This window comes from Chionomys nivalis, chromosome 14 (assembly GCF_950005125.1).
Source record: "Chionomys nivalis chromosome 14, mChiNiv1.1, whole genome shotgun sequence".
In the NCBI taxonomy this organism is placed as follows: Eukaryota; Metazoa; Chordata; class Mammalia; order Rodentia; family Cricetidae; genus Chionomys; species Chionomys nivalis.
In genome coordinates, this window is record NC_080099.1 from 15194010 (window position 1) to 15217562 (window position 23553).

Consider the following 23553-nt stretch of genomic DNA (forward strand, 5'->3'; position numbering starts at 1 on the left):
TGGAAAGAAGCATTTGTAGATTTAAAACTGAAATATAACAATATTTATTTTATAACTGATGCTACCCGTATCTATATTATTGTCTTTTTCTAACACGATATTTTATACTTATGGATAATAATTAATTGTTTAGATGCTAATTCCTCCAAATCTTTTTGATTGTGGATAAATCTTTTAATTTTCTAATTTATAATAAAACAATAGAGATCATAATTTTGGTCCAATTGAGGAATATATGTCTCTGGCAGATAACATACAGAAATGGGACACAGGGATCAGAATAATGGGAAATAAGCATGTATAACACTGAGAAATGATGTAGAGGAGGTATTTTTTTTTTTCTTGGTACTTTCTAGCTGGTTTGTGAGTTGGCGGTTTTCTTGCTGTTAGTGGGGTTCCTTCAGCCTGATGTTCAGGCTTCCTCAGTCTGTCAAGAGAACATTACCAGCTCTTTATCCTTTAGAGAAATGTGAAGGAAGACAGGCCTCATCAAGAAGATGAAGTTGTTTTATAGACAATATCATGTAATTTCAGGGAACAAAGTCTGATTTTTTTTCCTTTTATTTATATTTTCCCAAGAAATATATAATTTAATCATATTCTTTGCCCTCCATTCACTCTTCCCACAGCCTCCCCACATCCCTACGTTCTTCATGGTCTCACTCCTCATCAGCTTTCTTTTTTCCTTCTCAAAAACTGTTTTTGATAAAGTATCATTTTAAGGTTGATAGATTTTTGTCTTGTTTTATTTTGCTTTCTGATTGCTGAATAGTTTCTTATCTTAAATGTGGAAACTTTCAATATGTGAAGAGTAAGCTTTAATTTTGTGAATCATCTTGTAATGATAAGCTTTATGGAGATAATAAGAGGAATCACTTTATATCTTAGTTACTTTCCTATGAATGTGATGAAACACTATGACCAAGGCAACTCATAAAAGAAGGCATTTATTTAGGGGTCATGGGTTCAGTGCATTATAGAACCCATGAAAATCATGGCAGAGATTATGGCATCAGGGAGACAGGCAGCAATGATCTTAGCTGGGAGTTTACACCTTAATTCACAAAGCACAGTATAAGGAAGAGAGGCTTTTGAAACATCAAGGCCCACTCCCAGTTGACATACCTTCTCCGACAAGGCCACACATTCTAATCCTTCCCAAACAGTTCTACCAACTAATAACCTAATATTCAAATATATGAGCGAATTGGACCTTTCTCATTCAAGTCATCACGTATTTTATATTGATGATGTTTAACAAAACAAGTATAACATAAAGAATCTTGTAATTTGTATTTAATTGTGAAAAATATTAAATAAACAAATAATGAAGTATATGAAAACCTATAGAAAATAGAATTTATTTGCTCTAAAAGCAAAAGGTTTCTTTCTCAGTATAGTCCATTATGCTTCCTTAAGAGTCAGTGAACAAATTAGTTCTCATTTCCTATAAAATATATGTTACAAGTATGAAACCTATGATAAATACATTGCTCAGGATTATTAACATTGTATTTCATCAACACAGAGTGACTTGGATGCATGTATGTAACTAATCAGAGTATTATTGTAACGTGAATGTGTTTGGAATTTAATGGTGGAAATCAGTAGCTCAATCAAGATGTGGTAAGGAACAAAGTGGGTAATTCTGATAGCGACAGTTGAACACAAACAGGACTGGGCTTAGCCTCAGAGTATTTCATAGAACTGATTCCTTCTTTCATTAACTGGGAAAAGATTGGCATGTAACAGTCCCTTGCTCTCTGTGTCAACACTGTCAAACTGGACTTAATGATAAGCACTTGAAGTCTGTGCATGTTGTCTGGATGTGTGCCTGTTCTTATAAGGAGATCTGGGCATGTGTGTGGCATGGCCTACATACGCAAATCAGAGGACAGTCTGCATGAGACAATCCTTGCTCTTCCACCTTGTTTGAGACAAGGTCCTTTCTATGCTGTGCACCCCAGGGTAGCTGCCAAGAGGTTCCAGACACTGTCATGTCTCTGCCTACATCTACCTGCAGGAACATAGGAGACTACCAACACTTGACCTTTCTACAGAGTCCAGGGACCCAGGGCAAACTTGTGTGGTTAATGCTTTCATTAAACCATTCCTAGACTTAAGGCTTCTGCCCAAATTAGGAGACTACAACATGTCAAAAATTACTTGTTTTATCTTAATAATTTATTTTTCTTTCATGATTAAAGAGGAATCACCCTCATTTTCTCAGGAAAACAGGGGTTAAATTTGACTAGAAAATGTTGACTTTATCCTGTTGTACCATTTGAACAGGTCACGTCCATGAGTTTTCTAATTAAGGAGGAAGCAGAGAATGTAAGAGAAAGAATACTTAGTATTTATTTATTCTTTTGCTACTAAATCTAACACCACAAAATACAATTCATAAACTTTTTTTAAATAGTTAAAATTAATAGCGAGAAGGTGATTTTGTGAAATATTTTAATTTTTTCTTAAATTATGTTCTGGCTTTTCTTTGTAAACATCAGTGATGTTATAGTATCTTGCTATTTGGGGATTTTCTCAACTTCTCCTAAATACATAGTCTTCTAACTTTAAAGGTGATAAATACTGATCATGGTGTTTGTATTTTTAATCTTGCCCTCATATCCACACTTGTATACATATTTTCTATAAAAAAGAATAGAAAGCAAAAGTACATTGTACAGATGTTCACTGTGACACCCTATGTTATAAAAATTGTCTTGTTAAACATTCAGCAAACTCTGAGTTCTCATTTCAAGGATAAACAAAAAGCAAAGCAAAACGAATGCACAAAATTCAAACCCTTTTATTTCCCCCAGTGAGCAGTAATACAAAACCCCATAATGGCAGCCACCAATAATCCATTACTAGATTTGATGGTTGGGGAAAGGATCAGTTGAGAAGCTGCTATGGCTGATGGGTAAAGGATGGGACTGGGGCTGTGTGAGTGTTCTAGAACGGAGCACTGCTACAACAATCATTAATCAAGAGCGAACCTTACTCTTTCTAATCATAAGCAAAAGTGCAGCACACTGGGAGTGAGCCTTCTTGTTAGAATTATTCATTGGAGAATCAGTCAACCACAGACTTCCCTGACATCCAAAAGGCTGAGCGAACAGTGGGTGATTGCTCAGGAAATTTATGAGACCGACGTGAGTATTTTTCACATTCCACAAAAGAAATACAACAAATGCTTTGCTGACAAAGCTCTAGTCATTACGGATTTTATATTCCAGTTTACTGAGCAGGAAGTTCTCTGAGGCAGATGGCTTGTTTCATCACGGGAGCTTTCTTGAGGACACATCACTTAGAGAAAAACTACAGAGGCGTACGTGTTGTATCCTGACTCTCAGCAATAGGCTGAGAGGAACTTGTCAGGGTATTTCATTTTTTGGATAAGTTTTTTTTTTTTTTTTTTTTTTTACTTTCAATTTTCTCCATTTCACCAGAATTTTTTTCGTTACGTGATTGAGTAGTTTTTAAGTGTCTACTCTATGCCAGTGACCATGGTAGGTACTAGAAATGTTTACAAAAAATAAAAATGGGTCCTATATCCAGAGTCCTCAACTGAAAATACTACGTGTTAACAATTGATCCTGTCATGAAACATCCTGTTCTTTTGGAAAGAACACTCTGCAGGGAATTTTCTGGGTGTCTTTTTAAACAATAATGCTAAATAAATAAAATAAAACCACTTGATTGTCAGCAAGACATATCCACCCAGTAAAAAGCTAGGTCACAGAGGTTGGTAGATGTTACCAAGTGCTGGAGTAACAGTACCATGTCAGTACCCCTCTCATCCCCGTACGATACCTAAGAACACGGAGACACTTCAAGTCTTGTCTCCTTCCTAGCAATACAGTGATGATTAGGGGCCTGACCCACTAGGGAAGCCTCAGATAATAACAGCACCACACCATGAGGTCTGAACAGCACACTGATAAACTTTCAATTTTGGCTCACTACAGCTCCTGGAGTGGTGTTTATTAGTTTTTTATTTCATTATTATAGGTTTGTGTACTCAAACACACACACACACACACATTTGTGGTAAGCTGAGTTCACTTGAATCCTGGAGTAGGCACACTCTATAAGGGTCATCAATGAAAAATACATTTTGATGCATCTTAGAAATTACTATTTTATTATTCAAATATATCTCTTTAATTTCACTTCCTTATTTTCTTATTTTTACTTTGAGCCAAATTATTCCATAATCACAATGTAGTATTATTTGCATAGACTCACAGAGGATAAACAAAGAAAAACTTTGCCTCTGTGTATTACCTTCTGATTTCAAACAATACACAGTAAAATAAAATTATTGAACAGCAACAAAACAATTAAGGCATTCTCATGAAGAACCACGTGTTTACTCTAGCCTTTTCTAACACTTTTATTCAATCTTGATTATTGGGATTGCACAAAGAGTTTAGATATTTCACAAAGTCTAGAAGAAGAATTTGGATTAATCCGACATATGTCCCTATTTTCATGGTACCCAAAACAATATATCTTAAAAGTGTACAGTCAGTGTTTTAAATATGTCCCTCCTGTTGTCTAACTGCCCTGCACCAACCCCCATAACTCTCTCTGTCTTGTAAAATGAGCACCGTGCCCACCGAATACTGAATACTGTCACTGCTCTCATCCCGACACTGCTTAGGACCCCACTCCACTCAGTGTAGAAAACACCACACCACTTCATACCACTCTCATTTCCTTAAAGTCCTCAGGTTCATCTGCTTTTTTTACTAACTCTAATTTTGCATGGACACACATGAGTTATATTTGCAGGTACTATATCCTAATCGACACATTTATACACATTATGCATAATTAAATTAGGATAATGAGCATTTCCGTACCCTGAAATACCTTTTACTTAGTATATGTCTCCAAATCCATCTTCTATAGTTATTTTAAATATATAATTAATACTTATTCATATTTTATATTGCCATACTGCTTTCATACTCCTCCAGGACTCTTCCCATTTGAACTGTGTTTGTTATACATTTCTGAGCTCTTTTTTATCCCTCTCTCTACTTCACTTTTCAACTTTTTCCCATTTCTCTGCTTATCTTTGATGAAATATCTAACTTCCAAAATGAAATGTCATTTAAATTAAACAGCATAGTTTATTTGTGTCTGACTTTAGCAGTATGGCACCATATATCAGGATTTTATTTGTTTTTTAGTATTGACTTGAATTCTCCAAGCTTTAGCTGTTGTAAATTATGCTATAAAACATGGATTAACATATATGTTTGAACTTATGTTCTTCTCTGTAGAGCAAACAGTCATAAGTAGAGTTGCTCGATCATATAAAAATATTTTTTAAATTTTTAGTAACAATACTGTTTTCAATCAAAGATACTCTGTTCCACATTACTGACAAAGGTAGAAGCCAGTTTTGCTAATTTTTGTGAAGACTTATTACTTTTTTAAATATTAACCATGAAAAATATAAATATAAAAATATAAATTTGCTGCACTGTTCTTCTAAGAATGTGACTTTCTCTAGTTATTAATGATTCTAAGCATTATATAATACTCTATTCACATTTTTATGTCTCCTTTGAAGAAAAATATTCAAGAATTCTATATCTTTGAATCATTCATGTTTTGTTTGTAGTCTTTTATCGGACATAAAAATATAACGCTTTCCTCAATACTGCTGTGTTGTTTTGCTTTATATCTCTTGATATTTTGTTCTGGTCTACAATTAGTTTCTTTTTGTCCTACTTGTCAACCTTTTCATTTCTTGATTTTGTCACTAACATTATGCCCAGAAGATCACTGCTGGCCAATGTCATGCAGCTTTTGTTTTGCATGTTTTTCCATTAACTTTTAGGTTAGTTTTTACAGTTAATGTTCTGATCAAGGTGAGTTCATTGTTGTATAGTATTTAACCTAAGAACCTAACTTATTCTCTTGTATCTAACTATCCTGTCACCTATATTGAGCCTGTCATTCCCTGTTGAATTGTCATGACACTTTTGTTAAAAATCATTTGCCCTCACATCATGGGTTTATATGTGGGCTGTGGACTGTAGCACATGGGCCCATCTCCACACTAGTTTAGTTGCTATAGCTTTATAAAAGCTTTGCAATCTTGTCTACTTCCCCTCTCCATGCAGATGACTATATGATTTTCTTTGGGTTCACTTTCTTATTTAACTTCTCTAGGATCACAAATTATATGCTTAATGTCTTTTATTTATGGCTAGAAACCGATTATGAGTGAAAAAAAAAGCTTTGCAAACTAGAACCCATGACACATTCAACTTGTTGCCTTTTATAAGACTTTCATAGGCATTCAGGATCCTTGGAATCACAAAAGCGTTTCATAGAAACCTTTCTATTTTACACAGAGGTCACTGGACCTTTAATAGGGATTTCATTGAATCTATAGATCACTTTTGTCATAAGCCATGTTTTTGGGGTGACTTCTATTGTGGTTCAACCATGAGAGGTTCATACATTCCAGGGTAGGTGCATGTGGATTAGAAACATTAGGTAGGAGGAACAGAGATAAGAAAGAAACACAAAGACACAGAATAGTATCAGAAGGGCAACTCAGTGAATAATGAATACTATATTTGCCTGTGTGAAAACAGCGTGGTATTGATATAAAAACAGACAGGAGTACGAATGGAACCAAATCAAAGACCCAGATATTAATTCACACACCTTCGAACACCTGATTTTTGACAAAGAAACAAAAAATATCAAATGGAAAAAAGAAAGCATATTTAACAAATGGTGTTGGCATAACTGGATATCAACATGTAGAAAAATGAAAATAGACCCATACCTATCACCATGCACAAAACACAAGTCCAAATGAATTAAAGATCTCAACATAAAGCCAGGCACACTAAACCTTATAGAAGAGAAATCGGAAGTATATTTGAATGCCTTGGCACAAAAGACCACTTCCTAAATATAACCTCAGTAGCACAGACACTGAAAGAAACAATAATTAATGGGACCTGCTAAAACTGAAAAGATTCTGTTATTTTTATATGCTTTTATACAACAATATAAATGGGGAGAAGACAAAAGACTGCTTTAACCTGACACAAAGGACAACCAGAACAGTTACTTGCTTCAATACTTGCGATATCATGCCATTATTTCCTGGGTAAAGCATTTGATGATTTGAGTAGGACACACCCTAGACTAAGTATCCTGTAGATAGCCACTCCCTATGTCCAACCTCCTGTTTTAATCAGAGGAGCAGGCATAGGTTTAAATTCTATGACTTTGGGTCAGGATGGAGCAGATCCTCCTCTATGAGCATCTTAATGTCCAAAACACCAAATAGCCACACCCTAGGTCGGAATGTATAGCCACTTTGAAACTGCTTTGAATGCAAAAATAAGCTCAGACTCTTAGACCTCCAATCAAGGTGGAACAAGCTCACATTTTTTTGGGTCCCCACACACTTTGATGGTATTAACATTTTAATAAAATCTTATTAATTGCCAATTAATAAAAATAAGAGGTATTTTCATTTGTATTTATTCAACTTCCTTCTTCAGTTGTTCATACTTCTCTTTGTATAAATATTTCAACACCTTAGTTAATCCGTTAGTATTTTATAGATTTGATGCATTGGAAGTAGAATTGCTTATATTTTTCTTTAAAGATTTTTTCCACTTGTTTTATTTTAATTATTCATGACAGGGTTTATTTTTGTGACAACTGTGACGGTCCTGGAAGTAGCTTTGTAGACCAGGATAGCCTTGACCTTGTTTTTTCAATTCTAATGTGTAGAAAAATAACTAATTTTTCTATTTTAAATGTATGTTTCAATTTTGTTGAAATCATTAACTAACGCCAATAGATTTTCTTGCTTTTTGCAAACTCTTTGTTATTTAATAAATACAAGGTCATGTCATGTAGCAAAAGGAATAATTTTACTTCTTTTGTAATTTTCAGGTTTTTTTTTTCTTAAGAATTGCTTTTGTTGTAATTAACCATTGTTGTCTTCCATCAATGTCATAAAAAAGCTTCCAGTTCTTCACCGTTGAGTAGGAAATATTCAGGTCGTTTTTTTTTAATCTTGAGATAGCAGTTTCTTCAATTATTTTATTTTATGTGTATGTGTGTTCTTCCTGCACATATGCCCATGCATCATGTATGTGCCTGATGCCCGTAGAAGCTAGGGGAGTGCTTAGAACTTTAGCCTGGAGTTCTTGATGGATGTTAACCACACACAAGGTGGGTGCTGGGATGTGAATGTAGTTTCTCTGGGAGTCGATGTCCTTAACCACTAAGCATCTTTCCATCTCTCTGCATTGAAATAGTTTTATTCTATACATAGTTTGTTAAACATTTTGATTAGTAAAGGTGTTAATTTTTATCTACATGAATTGAAGTAATAATCTTGATGACTCCCTTTATTTTATCCGTATGGCATATGATAGTGCTGATATTTTGATTACTTTAAAATCTTTTTGCATCAGTTTTGCCAGATTTTGGTTTCACATCATGGTATGACAGAGAAATGATTCCTTAGTGTTGCGTAGAGTAAGGGATGAAAAGCATTCAAAATGACAGCTCACTTTGGAGATCTGCTCATGAAACACGCTTATTGATCCTTTTCACTTCTCCAATTTGCTTCAAACCCAAAACAACCGCTGAATCTTTCGCACTGAGTTGTTTGGCAATTTCTCATCCAATTGTAAGAGGATCTACTTTGATAATTGTTCTCAGCTGGTCAGAGTCTACCCCCAGCGCCTGCTTGCTCTCCTTGTTATCTTCGGGCCTTTCATTTGCCTTATGTTGTATATCCAATAGCAGCTGAGCCAAATGTATTGTTGCCTTTGGAAGCTGGCTCAATTGCTTTAGAATTCATGTTAAACTCTTCTAAGAAAAGAACTAGAATTTGCTTTGTGTGTCCCTTCTTTTCCAGGTTATCAAACAAATAACAAGAAAATAAACAAACAAATCTAAACATAAAGTGATAAGAGCATATTAAAATGACACATAACTGAAACATGGTTACTAAGAATGTATTTACATAACAACTGGGAACTTTCAACCACACTAATCAATACAGATTTTTGTTTTCCCCCACAACTGGATAAGTCATGTATATTGTTTTCATCATCTAATAAAACTTTTAAAACATACAACTATTTAAGATCTTAACCAATATAAGATAATCTTGTATAAAATTTTCTACTAAAATTTAAATTCATAACTGAGGGGCCACTGCTCCTCAGGATTTATCCCCACTGCTCGTACTGGCTTTTTGAAATCCATTCTCTTTGGAGGGATACCTTCCTTAGGCTAGCTATCATAGGGAAGACCTTGGTCCTTCCTCAAAGCAATGTGCCTTCCCTCTCTGAGGAGTGGATGGGGCATGGACTTGGGGGAAGGTGAAGGGAATGGGAGGAAGGGAGGGAGTGGGAACTGGGTTTAATATGTAAAAAATGAAAACAGGTAGTTTTTTTTGTTTTAAATACAGTGAAAATAGGAAAAAATTCCAATGTATTAAACTGATAAGAAAAAGATTTAAAAGAATCAGTTGCAAACCTGTAATATGATTCAAAATTTCTGTTTGGTACTTCAATATTTTTTCATCTTTTGTGATTTTGGCTTTTCTTTATTTTCACGTTGGCAGGGTATTTTCCATTTGAATTTTGCCTAGTGACCTACTGACTATTGACATTAATAATCGCACTTATTTTCTTCTCAGTTTACTCATGTGAAGTCCATTTGATTTAGTTATTTAGTTTTAATTTAATTTAATTTAGTAATTTAATCTTGTGCAAATGTCTGCCCTTTCAATTCTCCCAAATAATCCAAGTATTTATTGAGCATACTGATTTAGTTTTGAAAACTGTGTCAATAGGTATATTTATTCATGATCAAGTTTTCAAATACATTCTTTTTTTTATTTATTATGTATACAATATTCAGTCTGTGGATGCCTACAGTCAGGAAGAGGGCACCAGACCTCATTACAGAGGGTTGTGAGCCACCATGTGGTTGCTGGGAATTGAACTCAGGACCTCTGGAAGAGCAGGCAATGCTCTTAACCACTGAGCCATCTCTCCAGCCCCAAATACATTCTTTATTCCATTTGTCATTAGTAGTTATTGTTTTAGCAGGTTTTTCTTTACAGAATTATTTCAACTTCATTTTGTCAAGTTTTATTAAAGTTCAGTGTTAAAATAAGTTTAATTTTATAGATACCAGGGAAATATTAATGAGATATCATTCCCACTGTTAACAAATGTTATTTTTTCATATGTTCATATTTTCCTGCATGGAGTACATACGGAAATAAATATTACCTTTAAAATTTAAGGCACAGATTTAAAAAATTGAAGTAGATAAAATGTCAACATGTTGGGTCAATCTTTTTGCTACAAGGATGCAAATAAATAGGTTGTATAAATGAAACTAAATCATGTATTAAGTCTTTGGCTTCTTTTTCTTATTATCAAATGTGACATAAGTGTGCAATCTATAAACTATTAGCATTCTTCAGAAAGTCATTGCATGTATATGTAATTAGTTACTTCTTATATGAAGTTAAAAATGTAGAAATAACTTCAAGCACACCTATGTTTCACCATTGTAGTCTCCCATTGGTGCTATCTACAAGCAACTCAGCAATTCTGGCAACACACTGGAGAGATGAGGAACAATAGACTCTATGTCAGTGTACAGGATAACATGGAAGCTCCTGTACACATGCACCCAGTTAAGCTCATTAGACTGAAACGAGATGGAGAACAGCCTGTTGCTGAAAGGTAGACCATTTTTTTTCTACCATGAGCAAGGGCCTGAATTTTTCCTAAGGACAAAATATACACAAACAAATGAATAAAAAAAATCCACTATTTTTCCATTATGCTCAAAGGCTGTAAGTGAGTATTGATGTCACAATAGATTGAACATGTACCATTTACATCATACCAACTTGTGATAGTATGTTTACCAAATCTCAGCAAATACTAGACTGTAATGTTGCTCACAGCACTCAATGGCTTGTCTTCGGTGGGCATTTACCTGTGAATAATGAATAAAAGCAAGAATACAGTAAAAGGACAGGCACAAAAATATGTAAGAATCTGGATGTTATCTGAGTGTCATCTATTTGGCATAATTCATGGTTAATGTCCACAAAACTAAAACAACTCTCAATGGAAGGCAAGGACAGAGCATGCTAATTCAAACACTCTTGTGTCTATGCAGAGTTCACAAAGAGAATCTCGGATACCTGTCGAGTATAAGGCAAGACTCATTTCAAATGGCAGTTATTCTAATGTATGTCAATATGCTGTGTGGGTTGCGAAAATAAATGATATTAATGTGATTTCACCTATTTAAGAGGCCTCCAAATTACAATTAAAGGTAAATTATAATAGGGCATATTGATACTGATGTCTTAGCCCTTATGCTGAAGTAAATCATGGCTGCCTACACAGCAGGAAAACCTGGTTCTGAGTCCATGCACTACTGTGCAGTGAGCTGTATGTTTGCTTTTGCTTTTTTTCCCCTCCAACTTCTGGAATGAGGACCCACAATGAGCTTTGTAGAATCTCAACAAAGACAAGTATAATAAAGCCCTTCACAGTTTATTGTCTGCCACAACAAGTTAGAGTCCAGTTATTAGACTAATACCTACCATTATTCCAGGCCATTCTCTCTCTCTCTCTCTCTCTCTCTCTCTCTCTCTCTCTCTCTCTCCACCGCCCATGCCTTTTGTTTCCGTGGTTCTCTACCTCCTATTACAGTACTTCTTCTAACACCCTGAAAGAATGGGTGAAGAGATTAACAAAGAGAATGAAACACAAACCTAAGAAAGAACAGAAGTGTAAAGGAAACAAGAAAGCACTGGGTTTTGTGTGTGTGGGTGTGTGTGTGTGTGTGTGCCTCTGCCTCTCGAGTGCTAAGATTAAAGGTGTGTGCCACCAACACTTGGCAAAAGCACTGGGTTTTATAAAAACACATGCTGCTGCTTTGGGTGTCTGTTTTGAACTCATTTAATTGTTTTGTTTGTGTCCCGAGGAGTCAATTTAACTGGCTTTTTAAACCATCGTAATGATTTGTCTACTTTCATTCACTATACTAAAATATTTGTATTCTTATTAATTCAGCCCATAGGAATTCATCCCATATTCTCAACTAATTTTATATTTGATCCAACATTTTTGAGTTACTACTCCATAATAATACTGAAGAAACCCTGTATCCTTTTTATTCCCTTGTCTACCTAACTTCCTTATGCATGGTTTTGATGAGGAAGCATTTCATTGAGTATGGCATTTTGTAAGCTCTGCATAATGCTGTGTAATCCACGCATGTCCTCATACCCATTCCTGACTCCAAGGGCTCTCTGCCAAGCACACCCCAGCAGCTAAGTGGATAAGGGATGTTTACTGTGCTCTCCAGCATAAATAAGAGAGATGCTCAAAACCTCTAGCCCTACAAAAGAGCACCACTGAGCATATACAGCTTTGGGTCCTACTAGTGTGTCTTCTGACTTAAATGCATGAAAAATCATGATCTACATTACTAAAATAAACATGAACCATCCTTCCACTATTTATTCATACTTATTCATAACACTCTTGAGGCAATTGAGGGAAATTTGTTTATTGATAGCATGACAACCCAAGATTGCTAGATTATCCATCAGAGAAGACAGAGATGAATTTACGTGGAAGAGCATCTTCAGCAAATGCACTTTTTCCTTGTGGCTCAGAAAAGTCAATTCTGCCCCAACTTATTCATTTACATTCCTGTAATAAATTCACGCTCCAGAAAGTCAGCCATTTTTACCTGTGATGCTGAAATTTCTTCTATTGTCTTATTTTGCCTGCTCTTGTCTTTCTAGTCCCAGTAATTATTTCGCACTCCTTTCAGAAACCAGAACTGTGAGTCATTCTCCATCTTTTTGCATGCTCCACTACCCCTTCATGTGTGTCTATAATGTATGCTACAAGATTTATTTTCCTTTTAATCATACTGCACCGCCTCAAGCCAGACCCTTATGCTGTTTGTCCATACAATCACAGTAGCCTCTGAAATATACCTACATTCCACATCTTTTCAATTTTTTCTAGGCTGTATCATTCTATAGTAAAGCATAATTTTATATTTTCTTATATTTACCATTTCATATTTAACAACAACAAAAATAAGAAAAAAATATAGTACAAAAGGCTAAGAGGCTGAGCCTTGAAATCAGGCGTTTTGCCATTGACCTTTAAGAAGAAGATAGATAGTCATCCATTTAAGGAATACTTTTTGCCAATTGGTCAACTTTTCCTTCCTTCTCTGGTTAAGTTATACTTCAAAAAGAAAAAACAGTGTCTGACACTTTTATAGTGACATGACTGTGCAATAAATAATAAAATGGCTATATATTCATATATGGGTACATGTGTATGTAGAAGAAAGTGATTTTAAATATTTCTCCTATAAATGAGAGGCTAGATATTTGCTCTGGTTTTAAACATTAACCAATATGTAGATGTGTTGGAATATCATATCATCAATAAATATACACAAAACTATGAGTCAATTAAAATATTTCATAAGTAGTCTATGTTACACACAAGAGTAAAGTTAAAATTAAGTAAAATTAAGAATATAGTTAATATATGACTCAACCAGTCATCCGCCAAATCAGTAAATACTTAGAGAAAGAGAAGAATTTAGAAGACAGAAAGTGGGAGACGGTTACTGTTGTCTTCAAGTTTTAGTACTGACAGGGAAGATGTCCCAACCCTTATGAGCTTCTCATGCACTTGCTTATTATACTCATCTACTTCCCATTTGATCACCCAACACATCAGTTACACTTCTACCATCCACACAAGACCTCACTGACTCCAAATCATTTTGTGCTTATTTTTTTCTCCAATTTCCAACAGTTTTTTCATTAAGAGCTATCAGAGTGACAAATTTTTAAAACGTTATATGTAAACCTGCTAGTGTAAACTCTCTCTCTCTCTCTCTCTCTCTCTCTCTCTCTCTCTCTCTCTCTCTCTCTCTCTCTCTCATACACACACACACACACACACACACACACACACACACACACACACTAACCTATTAGATACCAAAGTTAACAAATAAAATACCCAATGTCAAAAATGCATCACTTATTTTGGATTCTGGCCAATAATTTCCTACACACTCCCCAAACATTACAGACTCTTGCCCATGCTTTTGGTTGCTCTCCAGAACGTGGTGCTAAGACTCTGTTGATGAAAACCCACATCCTTGAGTAATGGACAGCAGAGAAATCAAACTGGTTCTGACCTGGAAACTGTTTTCCTGCTGGCTAGCTTTCATGGTGCTGGAAAATGCTATGTGTTTACCAGACGTAAAAAGTAATCGTCACCCTTGCCCCACTAGGAACCTGGATTCAACATATAACCCAGATTTACTTATCTGAAAATATAAATCATTGTTCTTGTTAGTTCTTAGGAAAGTAAAACTAAGATATCAGCTATCTTTTTTTCCCTCTTGAACATTCATATTTCAGTCTTCTCCATTCATGGTTAAATTCATGCTGAGTATAGTACACATTTATAGTTTTTCTATGTCTCATATGTGTCTATCTAACAAGCGCTAAATGGTATCTACTGAGAACTAAAGTAATTTTTCACCTGAATTTCTTATTGATAGTAGACCTTAAGCAAGTAAATAAAATATAATATAATTTCATGGCTTATTCTTAAATAATTCTTCATGTTGACTAAGGAAGTAGTTAGTATCTATAAGTCTGGCTAATGAACAAATCATGTAATATGACCTTTAACTGTACAGGGTTTCTGGAGAAGAAAAACAAAGTCTTTGTTAGCAAATGATTTAGGTTAGGTATTAATTAAATTTGGAAAGGAGTGTATGTCATGAAGTTAAATCGAGTGTATTATATGAATTGCATCTTCCTCAAGTGTGAATTGCTTGTCCTTCTCGGAGATCAATGCTGTCTGTAGGATTTACTCTCCACCCACTACACTTAATTAAAAAGTTCACAGGGCAGGGAACCCTGACTGCTCCTGGGACTGGAGAGGGGGGGAGAAGAGGAGTGGGGGGAGGGGAAAAGGGGCGGGAGGAGGGGGAGGGAAATGGGAGGCGGGGAGGAAGCGAAAAATTTTTTTTCAATAAAAAAAAAAATAAAAAGTTCAGGTTCAGAAGAGTCAGAGTTCTCCAGGAACACATAGGGTCTCACAATGATCCAGTGGCCTCCATCCTGTGGTTGTGGTAGCCCTGGTGCTTTCCAAGGAGCAGGTGTTTGCATTAGGAAACAGCAGGTATTCTAATTCTCCCTAATTGACTTGTTGGCAGTGCTGACAGAGAATAGAAAAGATGGAAGAACATGGATCCTGGGGCCCGGCAAGCACTTGGCATGGGAAGGGCCCCAGAATGAAGTGCACAGTCTGTAAAGAGGAAAAGACCATGAGTTGTCAATCTGGCACACACCACTGGCATTTAATTCACATAAAATATTAATTAAAATAATGAAGTTCTTCATGCTCAGCATTTGTTACTAAGCACAGACTATCGGGTCTGCCCCTAATGTTTCCGGATTCATTCTCTGACTCCCAGAGAGCAAATTCATCTCTAACCACCAGAGAAGGATTAACACAGGCTCTTAGAATAATGAGTCTCTTACCTCCCATGTCTCTTGGGAAGGACACCAAGTCTTCTTCCAATAACCATTCCCTTGCCTTTACAACCCTATAATCAATAAATGTGCCTTCCTCCCCCTCCACTTTTCATGACACTCAAGCAATAATGGGCCCAGTCATCTACTTGCGCATGCTCAGGGTTCTTAAGAATTTCTTTAGCTTCCTTAATCCCAAATCGAACTGTTGTAAAAGAAACGTTGACCAGTCAAAGATTAAAAGCAAAAAAATTCTGTTCAATGCCATGAAATATGTGGACTCCCACAGAATATCTATAACTAAAAATAATTCTCAGGGAAACCTACCAAGACCCAAATCCCTCCTGTATGATTAAATCGCATTAAATTCAAATGAGAAAACTGCCACACTTTATTTGCAGAGATAACTGGTACATTTGTCAAGTCTGTGTCTCTGCAACATTTCAGCAAATACCCAAAAATAAATTTATTGTCATAATTGTCATTAAGCGTATTCCTGAACAATGGAGTCTGACCATAATTAATGATTAATTCATTTGGAATTCATTATGATAATAGTAAATGCGCTTCACTCATTTGATGCTTCCATTCTGGCCGTGATTTTAGGCCGCTGTTTTCTAATTTACCAATTTTAAACGTGAAAGCTCTGAGCATGTGCAGGAAAACAGTTCCACATTGCCCTCTAGCGGTGAACTGATAAAAATCCAACTTATTGTAAATTGTTCCGGAGAACAATCTGGGTTTTCAGGACACTTTGAAAGACTCTTGAGCTCAAGACAAATTCAAAGAATATCCCTGCGTCCACATATAAAAAGGTATTAAAACGTTCCATGCGTTCCCTAAGTTTGCCATTAAATGAGTAACAAGTTTATCTTCCTTGTGCAGACAAGGTCATTAGAGGATCACACCTAATGTGGGAGGGAAAGCCTATTGTTTCCTCTGGAGGTCCAGAATGCCACAAAAGCATCACGTGTGTGCTAGAGAGCCCCAAAGCTGCATCTCGGAGTGCAGGTGGTAACGTTGATGATGTTTATAAATGCAAGTGATTACACTTCCAATCAAGAGCAGAGAGAAAACAAGAGACTCCTTCTCCCTGGCATGTCTATAGGGACTGCCCCTAGCTGCTGGACTTTTAAAGATACACAGCCCCTTCCAGTACCTGGGAGGAGGATGCTTGCAGACAGAACCTTCGCATAAAGGACTTAAAGTTACACTCACCCTCCTGACCATAGTAGGTCTAGATTCACAAAGATCTGTTTGCCAGCACGAATTGATTAGTTTATCTAAGTTCGCTACAAATATTTAAAGGGCGGTGTTTTCACGCAAATGTCTGGGTTTCTAGAGAATCTGACTACACATAGACGACCTTCTTTGATTTAATAGTGTCCTCAAACTGAATTATAGTTCATCTTTAGCTCTTAGGAATCTTTCTACCTTATCATTTTCATGCAGGAATTGAGTCTGGCTTACTCTCCTTTGTTCACTCTGATCACAAGGAAACAAATCGCAAAGCCACTAAAGGCAAATAGATAGTCTAGATCCTATGTGTCGGAGTACAAAAATCCTGGTCTCGTTTCCACGCCCTTCATAACTACCTAGATAAATGCAAATGTATAGGTGTATGAGATTGAGCTAAATTACATTTTAACTACAAAAAGTCATCTCCTATATTATTAGGTTAATATCAAGTATAAGTGTTTGTGTCTTAATTTATAAATGAATCATCTGTCTGAAATAAGAAATTAGATCTAATAACTCTGATATAACTAGAATAAGTCATTGTCAAAGATGAGTATTTTTCTACCTTTTCTAAGTGTATTTTCATCATTCCCAAATTTCCTTCAAATAATTTTACTTTCTATGATCTCCCCTCCTAGACCCTACCTCTTTCCACAAGCCCCACTTGAGAGTAAATATCTGTTGGAAACCCTTCTCCGCTGGCCTGACCCTTCATGACCATTTCAGTCCTCTAATCTCAAATGGTATTCCGAGAGCATACTGTATATTTTATTGCTTAATTTTATGTAGTATTTCTTTTCTCCCCTCATCACAATTAACTTACTAAGCTAATAAGAGAGGTTCATATTTTACAACCAGTCTTGAATCTCAGAGAACACTTGACATTTGATTATTGATTACTTCCTTAAAAATAAACTACTTTGACAATAAACATATGCATGTCTATGCATGTGTGTGTGTACACACACGTTTCTCTTTTCAATTCATCACATGGAAGCCAAAGACCTGCATGAGATAGATCTTATATCATTTTTTGTTATATTGTAGTTTGGGAACGTGGTTATTTTGGATATTATTGTCTTTGACATACGCATTTAAGTTACATTCAAACTCCATGAAGGAAAAGAGACCTAATAGATTTTCAAAAATCATCATTAAATATAAACTCACTCATTTGAAAGCCTCATCATTGTTATGTAAATACTTTGGCACCGAAAAACACACAGAACACATAAGTACTTACATGCATGCTTTCACTGTGTTCAGCATGTTTCTCTGCTCTATTTGCTGTGTTCCAGCACTTAGAGGCTAGTCGCTGTTACTAGACTTTAGAGGGTAGGGATGCCTTCCATTTGAGACACCTGGTGCATGGTTGTTCCTTGATTTTCTGAGTAATTGTGAATATGTAATGTGTAGATTAATTCATTCATTGAAATGGTTGAATGACAAAACTCCATTTCTCTCCTTACGTTTTTCTTTTAGAAATATTTAAACTGATCCTCAAGCTATCCGCTCATGCTGAAATGAAGCTTATTTAGGAAAAACATAAATACTAATTTCCTTCCCAGTTTCTCAGACAGTTATGTGATTATTTGACAACCTCAGAACTGACCAATGGTTTTTAACCTACACTGTCTCTATAAATTAGCATATATATGTATATATATGATATATATATATATATATATATATATATATATATATATATATATTATATCAGGGAGTTGACACACTGAAGTTCCTTAGATGATGACGTTCTTTAGTGATCAGTGGAACCCATTATCCAATAATTCTTGATTTTGTTGACAGGAGATTGTCATCATCACTGGCTTTTTTCTCCTTTCTAGTATTACAGGATGATTTAAGCTCAGTTGCCATGTTTTCATCTCCAAACTTGAGATCACCAGGTCCACACACAGCTGCAGCCTGCACACTGCGGATGCTTGTGCTATCAAGTCCGTACTTCTTGACTTTTTAAGTGAATGGGATGTGACAAGGGATTAAAACACTTCTTTAAAAAAAATTGAATATTTTTTTTCTAACTCAAGTTTGGGAACATGGAACTTTAACTACTATATGTTAATTCTGTGTGTATTCTGTCTCTACCAAGACTCTTGCTTAAAATGGCACAGTATATGTAAAATTGTAGCCCTCACACTCTTTCATTGCTTTATCTATATGATGTTTGCCGTAGAATGACAGTGACAGAAGTTCCACCTTCATAAAAATGACTCATTTGATTGTTGTATATAGACGACCATTGTGATCTATTTATTCTCTGATTATTATAGTATCATAGCATAGGCCAATACACAATTAAATTTCTCCTGACACTTAGTTTTAGTTCATTTACTTTACTATTCAGAAGTTAGCTTTCAGGTCATAGTTTCCTCTGGTCATTTTGGATGTCCAAAACTCATTTTCCATTAGTTCTGGTGGTCAATAAAATGAAAGGCAGTAGCAGTTTGGAAACAAATAATAGTTTTATTGTTTACCTCCTTTATATTTATTATCAATTTTGACTGTCTAGAAAATCCTTAATTATATTTTCTTATCTAGAACAAAAAATAAATTACTATAATTCTGTCTCATAAGCTATTGCTTTAATAAAAATTGATGATGCTCTATTTCTGCTCTGATAAATCTTATATTGCTTTTATTTGCATTGTTAAAGATTAAGTCAACAAATGAAATGTATCCTTCTGTGTTCATTGTTTCTGTTTGAAATTTTCTTCTTTAAGGACTCTGCTTAGTGTGCTTTAGCTTTTCTCTCACCAACTTTCATATTTGATACCTTCTTCCACGTCATTCTTAGCTCGGGTGCTGTTCTGTTTTCATTATGTTTATAAGATGAACACTGTGAACGAGGCATCTATAGGGAGTGTTTATTTCAACATACAATTCCAGTTCACAATTCATCACTGAGGAAAGTCAGTGTAGAAACTGAAGCAGAAATTTGAAGCATACACCTTGGGGATGTCTTGGTTGCTAGCTGGTTCTCTGGTTCGTGCTCACTAACTGTTCTTATACAACCCAGTCTCACTTGCCTGAGTTGTACTGTTTCCCACAGTAGCCTGGATACTCCCACGTCAATCATCCATAAAGGGAGTATCTCACAGGCATTATCACATGACAATCTCACATGGGCAATTCTTCAACTGAAATTCCCCTTTCTCGGGTTTCTTAAGGTCGTGTCAAGTTAATTTAACTATAATTGGTCTTGTCCTGGAGCAGAATTTTCACTGGTCAGTTCCAAGTATTTATATTCGTTCCCTGTGCTAATATGTCCGAGGTTCTTAGGATTGTTCTCATTTCCAGTCTGATGCTCACTTCTAGTTTTGAATGACACAGACATGGCTGACACTTGGGTCACTGGGCTGGCAGCTGATAATTCACAAAAACTTGTGTTTCAGGGATAAGGGAAAATATCATCGTCTATCCTGTACAGTGTGTCTAAATGTTCTTGTTTCCCCACCTACTTATGCATTCCCTGCTCATGTGAGGATTCAGGAAGATCGAAAGTCTCTATCTCCATTAGAGTGGGTAGTTCCCAGAATCCAACCCACTCACTTTCAAACATCAATTCATTTAAAACATTATATTAAATTTGTTTTCAGGGAATGTTTGCCATAGGCATTTCAATACACTAATTCACATGTCCAATTTGTTTCTGTTTTCAGAGTCAAGTTCTCATTATGTAATCTCCTTAAAAGCTTTCAACAATGCAGGAGAAGGTGTCCCTCTTTATGAAAGTGCCACAACACGCTCCATAACAGGTATGCACCCATCGTCAATCCTCTTGCGACAAGGTGACCAGTGCTTGGGTTATGGTGAGAAAGGGCAAAATTCTAAAAAGAAAACTATTTAAAATGAATGTATGGAATTATCAGGAATATATGCACACATATATACACATTATTTTTGATTATTTCATTCTCCGAATGAATGGCAAGGATTTATTCGATACATTAGTGTGTAAACTTAGAGAATTTTGCTCTTGCCTTCACAATCATCTAAGAAGTTTTCTAGTTTGGTGCCCTGTTATGGTTCTTCATTCTGCTAACCAGTTTGTCTCAGACACTGCCATTTGAGCAGGAAGTTTGTGATCGAGGCTCTAAATATTCAATGGGCATTTGTTTCTCTCAACATGAACCTGTAGACAGGGTACAAGGTTAAGTTGGCACATTGGAGTTGATTAGATCAGTCCAAATCACAAACATGAATCCTAAACTGGGGCATAGGTATCTGTCAGGAGACACAAAAGGAAAGATTGGTTCCAGGCTCCTTGTCTAAAGAATGGCTGTGTGAGTTTAAATAGAAAGTCAGCAAACAAGGACCAAATGGCAGAAGAGCTTGAAGCAGTTTTAAGAGAGATATAAGTCACTGATGGAGGGTGTTAATAATGCTATGTTTGCTCAAAAACAAAGTATGTGGTTACCCAGAAAAAAATCATAACCTCATATTGCTCCTAAAAATATTGTTCCCAACAACCTGTCTAAAACTTAGACAAAAATAAGCTTTATGTCTTCAATTAGTATTTTGTGCCTATCTCCCAAAACCCGAAAACCACATCCTTCCAACTTCATTTGACTGGCCAAAAGCATTCACTTTAATCACTTTAATTAGAATAGAAGGCATAAGAGAGCAAGCTTCAGATTTAATACCAAGCATCAGAGAGAAAAATTCCTGGAGTGTGGATTTCAGATGAGGATGCATGACTGGCTAGAGAATAAATGTTACTACTAACTAGATTTACTTGAAGTTTGTTTGGTTTGTTTTGGAAGTCCTCAGTTGCCATTCACAGACTATACTGACAATGGTGTATCTTTCAGACAGTCTCCAAAGATGTTATCACTTATTGTTAACCAGGTGTTCTAAAAAAGTGAAGTTGTTATTTCAGAATCCTTGAATCGTTGACCATTGGTTTCAAAGTCTGACATCTTCCACCCCCCAAAAAGATACAAAATTGGAAGCTATCATTTGAGACAAGATCTTTTGCTATGCCACCAAAGGCGTTTATAAATACTCAAAAAGAATAAACATGAGGCTGGAAACTGTTTCCTAAGAAAAGTATCACCTTCATTGTTAGAAAAATGATGTGCAGCTGGGCGGTGGTGGCGCACGCCTTTAATCCCAGCACTCGGGAGGCAGAGGCAGGTAGATCTCTGTGAGTTCGAGGCCAGCCTGGTCTACAAGAGCTAGTTCCAGGCCAGGAACCAAAAAGCTACGGAGAAACCCTGTCTCGAAAATAAAAAAAAAATAAAATAAAAAAAAATGATGTGCACTGAGTTCTACATTTGGAACTAAGATACAGAATAATAGATGAGCACTTGGGATTTTTCTCTCAGACTGCCCCAAAAGTGAGGTTTGTTGGGAAATAAAGTACTATGCCTGCACCTGTGATTTCCCTGGTTGATCTTGTGTATGTCATCTCTTTACTGTTCATCATGAGGAAACTAAGAAGTTTCTCATTGTCAAACTGACATTGAACTATGATCAGGTGACATATGATTCCACTGAGGCCAGTGTTTCACTGCTTTTCTTTTATTAATACAAAATTTAAATCTCATGAATACAACCTATCGGGCATAAACACGAAAGTCAGTTTTCCAGTGGAACATGAGAGCAGTGAGGGAAGAGGGCAGAGTTCAGAATACCTGACGGGGGCTGTGCAGAAGGAAGTGTCTGTGCTGTTAACAACTTTCCCCGTGGCATTTGCTGTCAGTTTTGAATTCTTAGCATATGGCATTGCAACGGTGTTTTCTCAAACTCCAGTGATCCATAACACAAGTTTTATTTTCATGTTATAACTCTTATTCTAATGGATCTGAGAAACGAAGTGATGCTAAAATTGTAAATTATGTCAGGAAATTTATTATTGAAGAAAAGTCGGTGATGGGTTGCAGAGGAATGTATAAAGCAGCCCCTTCACAATAAAGAATATACTTTTTTCCTGGAAGGAGAATGATTTTTACGCTTCTACACAGCATGGAGAACAAAGGGCAAACAAATGGAATCAAAGGCTAAGGCTCTGAGAGAATCTCTTATCAATAAATGTGTCATATTGTCATGTAAAAAATATTCTTTATCTTTGAGTTGTTGCAAAATATTCCCATGAGAAGTCCTGGAAAGAATCCAGCAAAAAGTAAACACAAAATATACTGCAGGCAATGAAAGCATTAGGCTAGTATAACGATCACGCCTGAAGCAGCTAAATCATGTGCTGGTAGCCTTCGGTGAGTTCTGGAGACTTTTCTCAGACTGGGAATAAGAGTTCAAGTGACTGAAACTTTCAGCTTGGCCCCACACGGGAAAATTCTCTTTATCTCTTATTGTCAAAACAAGTTGTTTTCCATCTGGAGAAGGAAAAGGGCAAAGAATAATCAGGAGTTAATGAAGTACACTCTTTAATTTATTCTGAACCATTTTAGTGAGGTTTAAACGACGTGCAATCCAGTTGCAAACTATCGATTTTAATGCCAATATAAAATGAATAACTAAAGGTAGAGATTGGCAAACTATGTTAGGGACTGTCTGTTTCTTCTTCAGCACATGTGTGCATGTGTATGTATGTATATATTACATAGTATATATATATTTTTTCATCCACATGTATGCTCACATAAACATGTACATCTTCATGTGCCTCTGAAATTCAA

At 35.9% G+C, this 23553-nt stretch overlaps 1 protein-coding gene across 3 annotated transcripts in view; it reads left to right on the plus strand.

Annotated features, from left to right (window-relative positions):
• The window catches only part of Dcc (DCC netrin 1 receptor), a 1032721-nt gene that overhangs the window by 889637 nt on the left and 119531 nt on the right, over positions 1 to 23553 (plus strand). For all 3 annotated transcript variants that reach the window (XM_057788956.1, XM_057788957.1, XM_057788958.1), the window contains exon 16: positions 20575 to 20670. In XM_057788956.1, coding sequence (XP_057644939.1) covers positions 20575 to 20670 — 96 coding nt within the window. The remainder of the gene's footprint in view (positions 1 to 20574; positions 20671 to 23553) is intronic.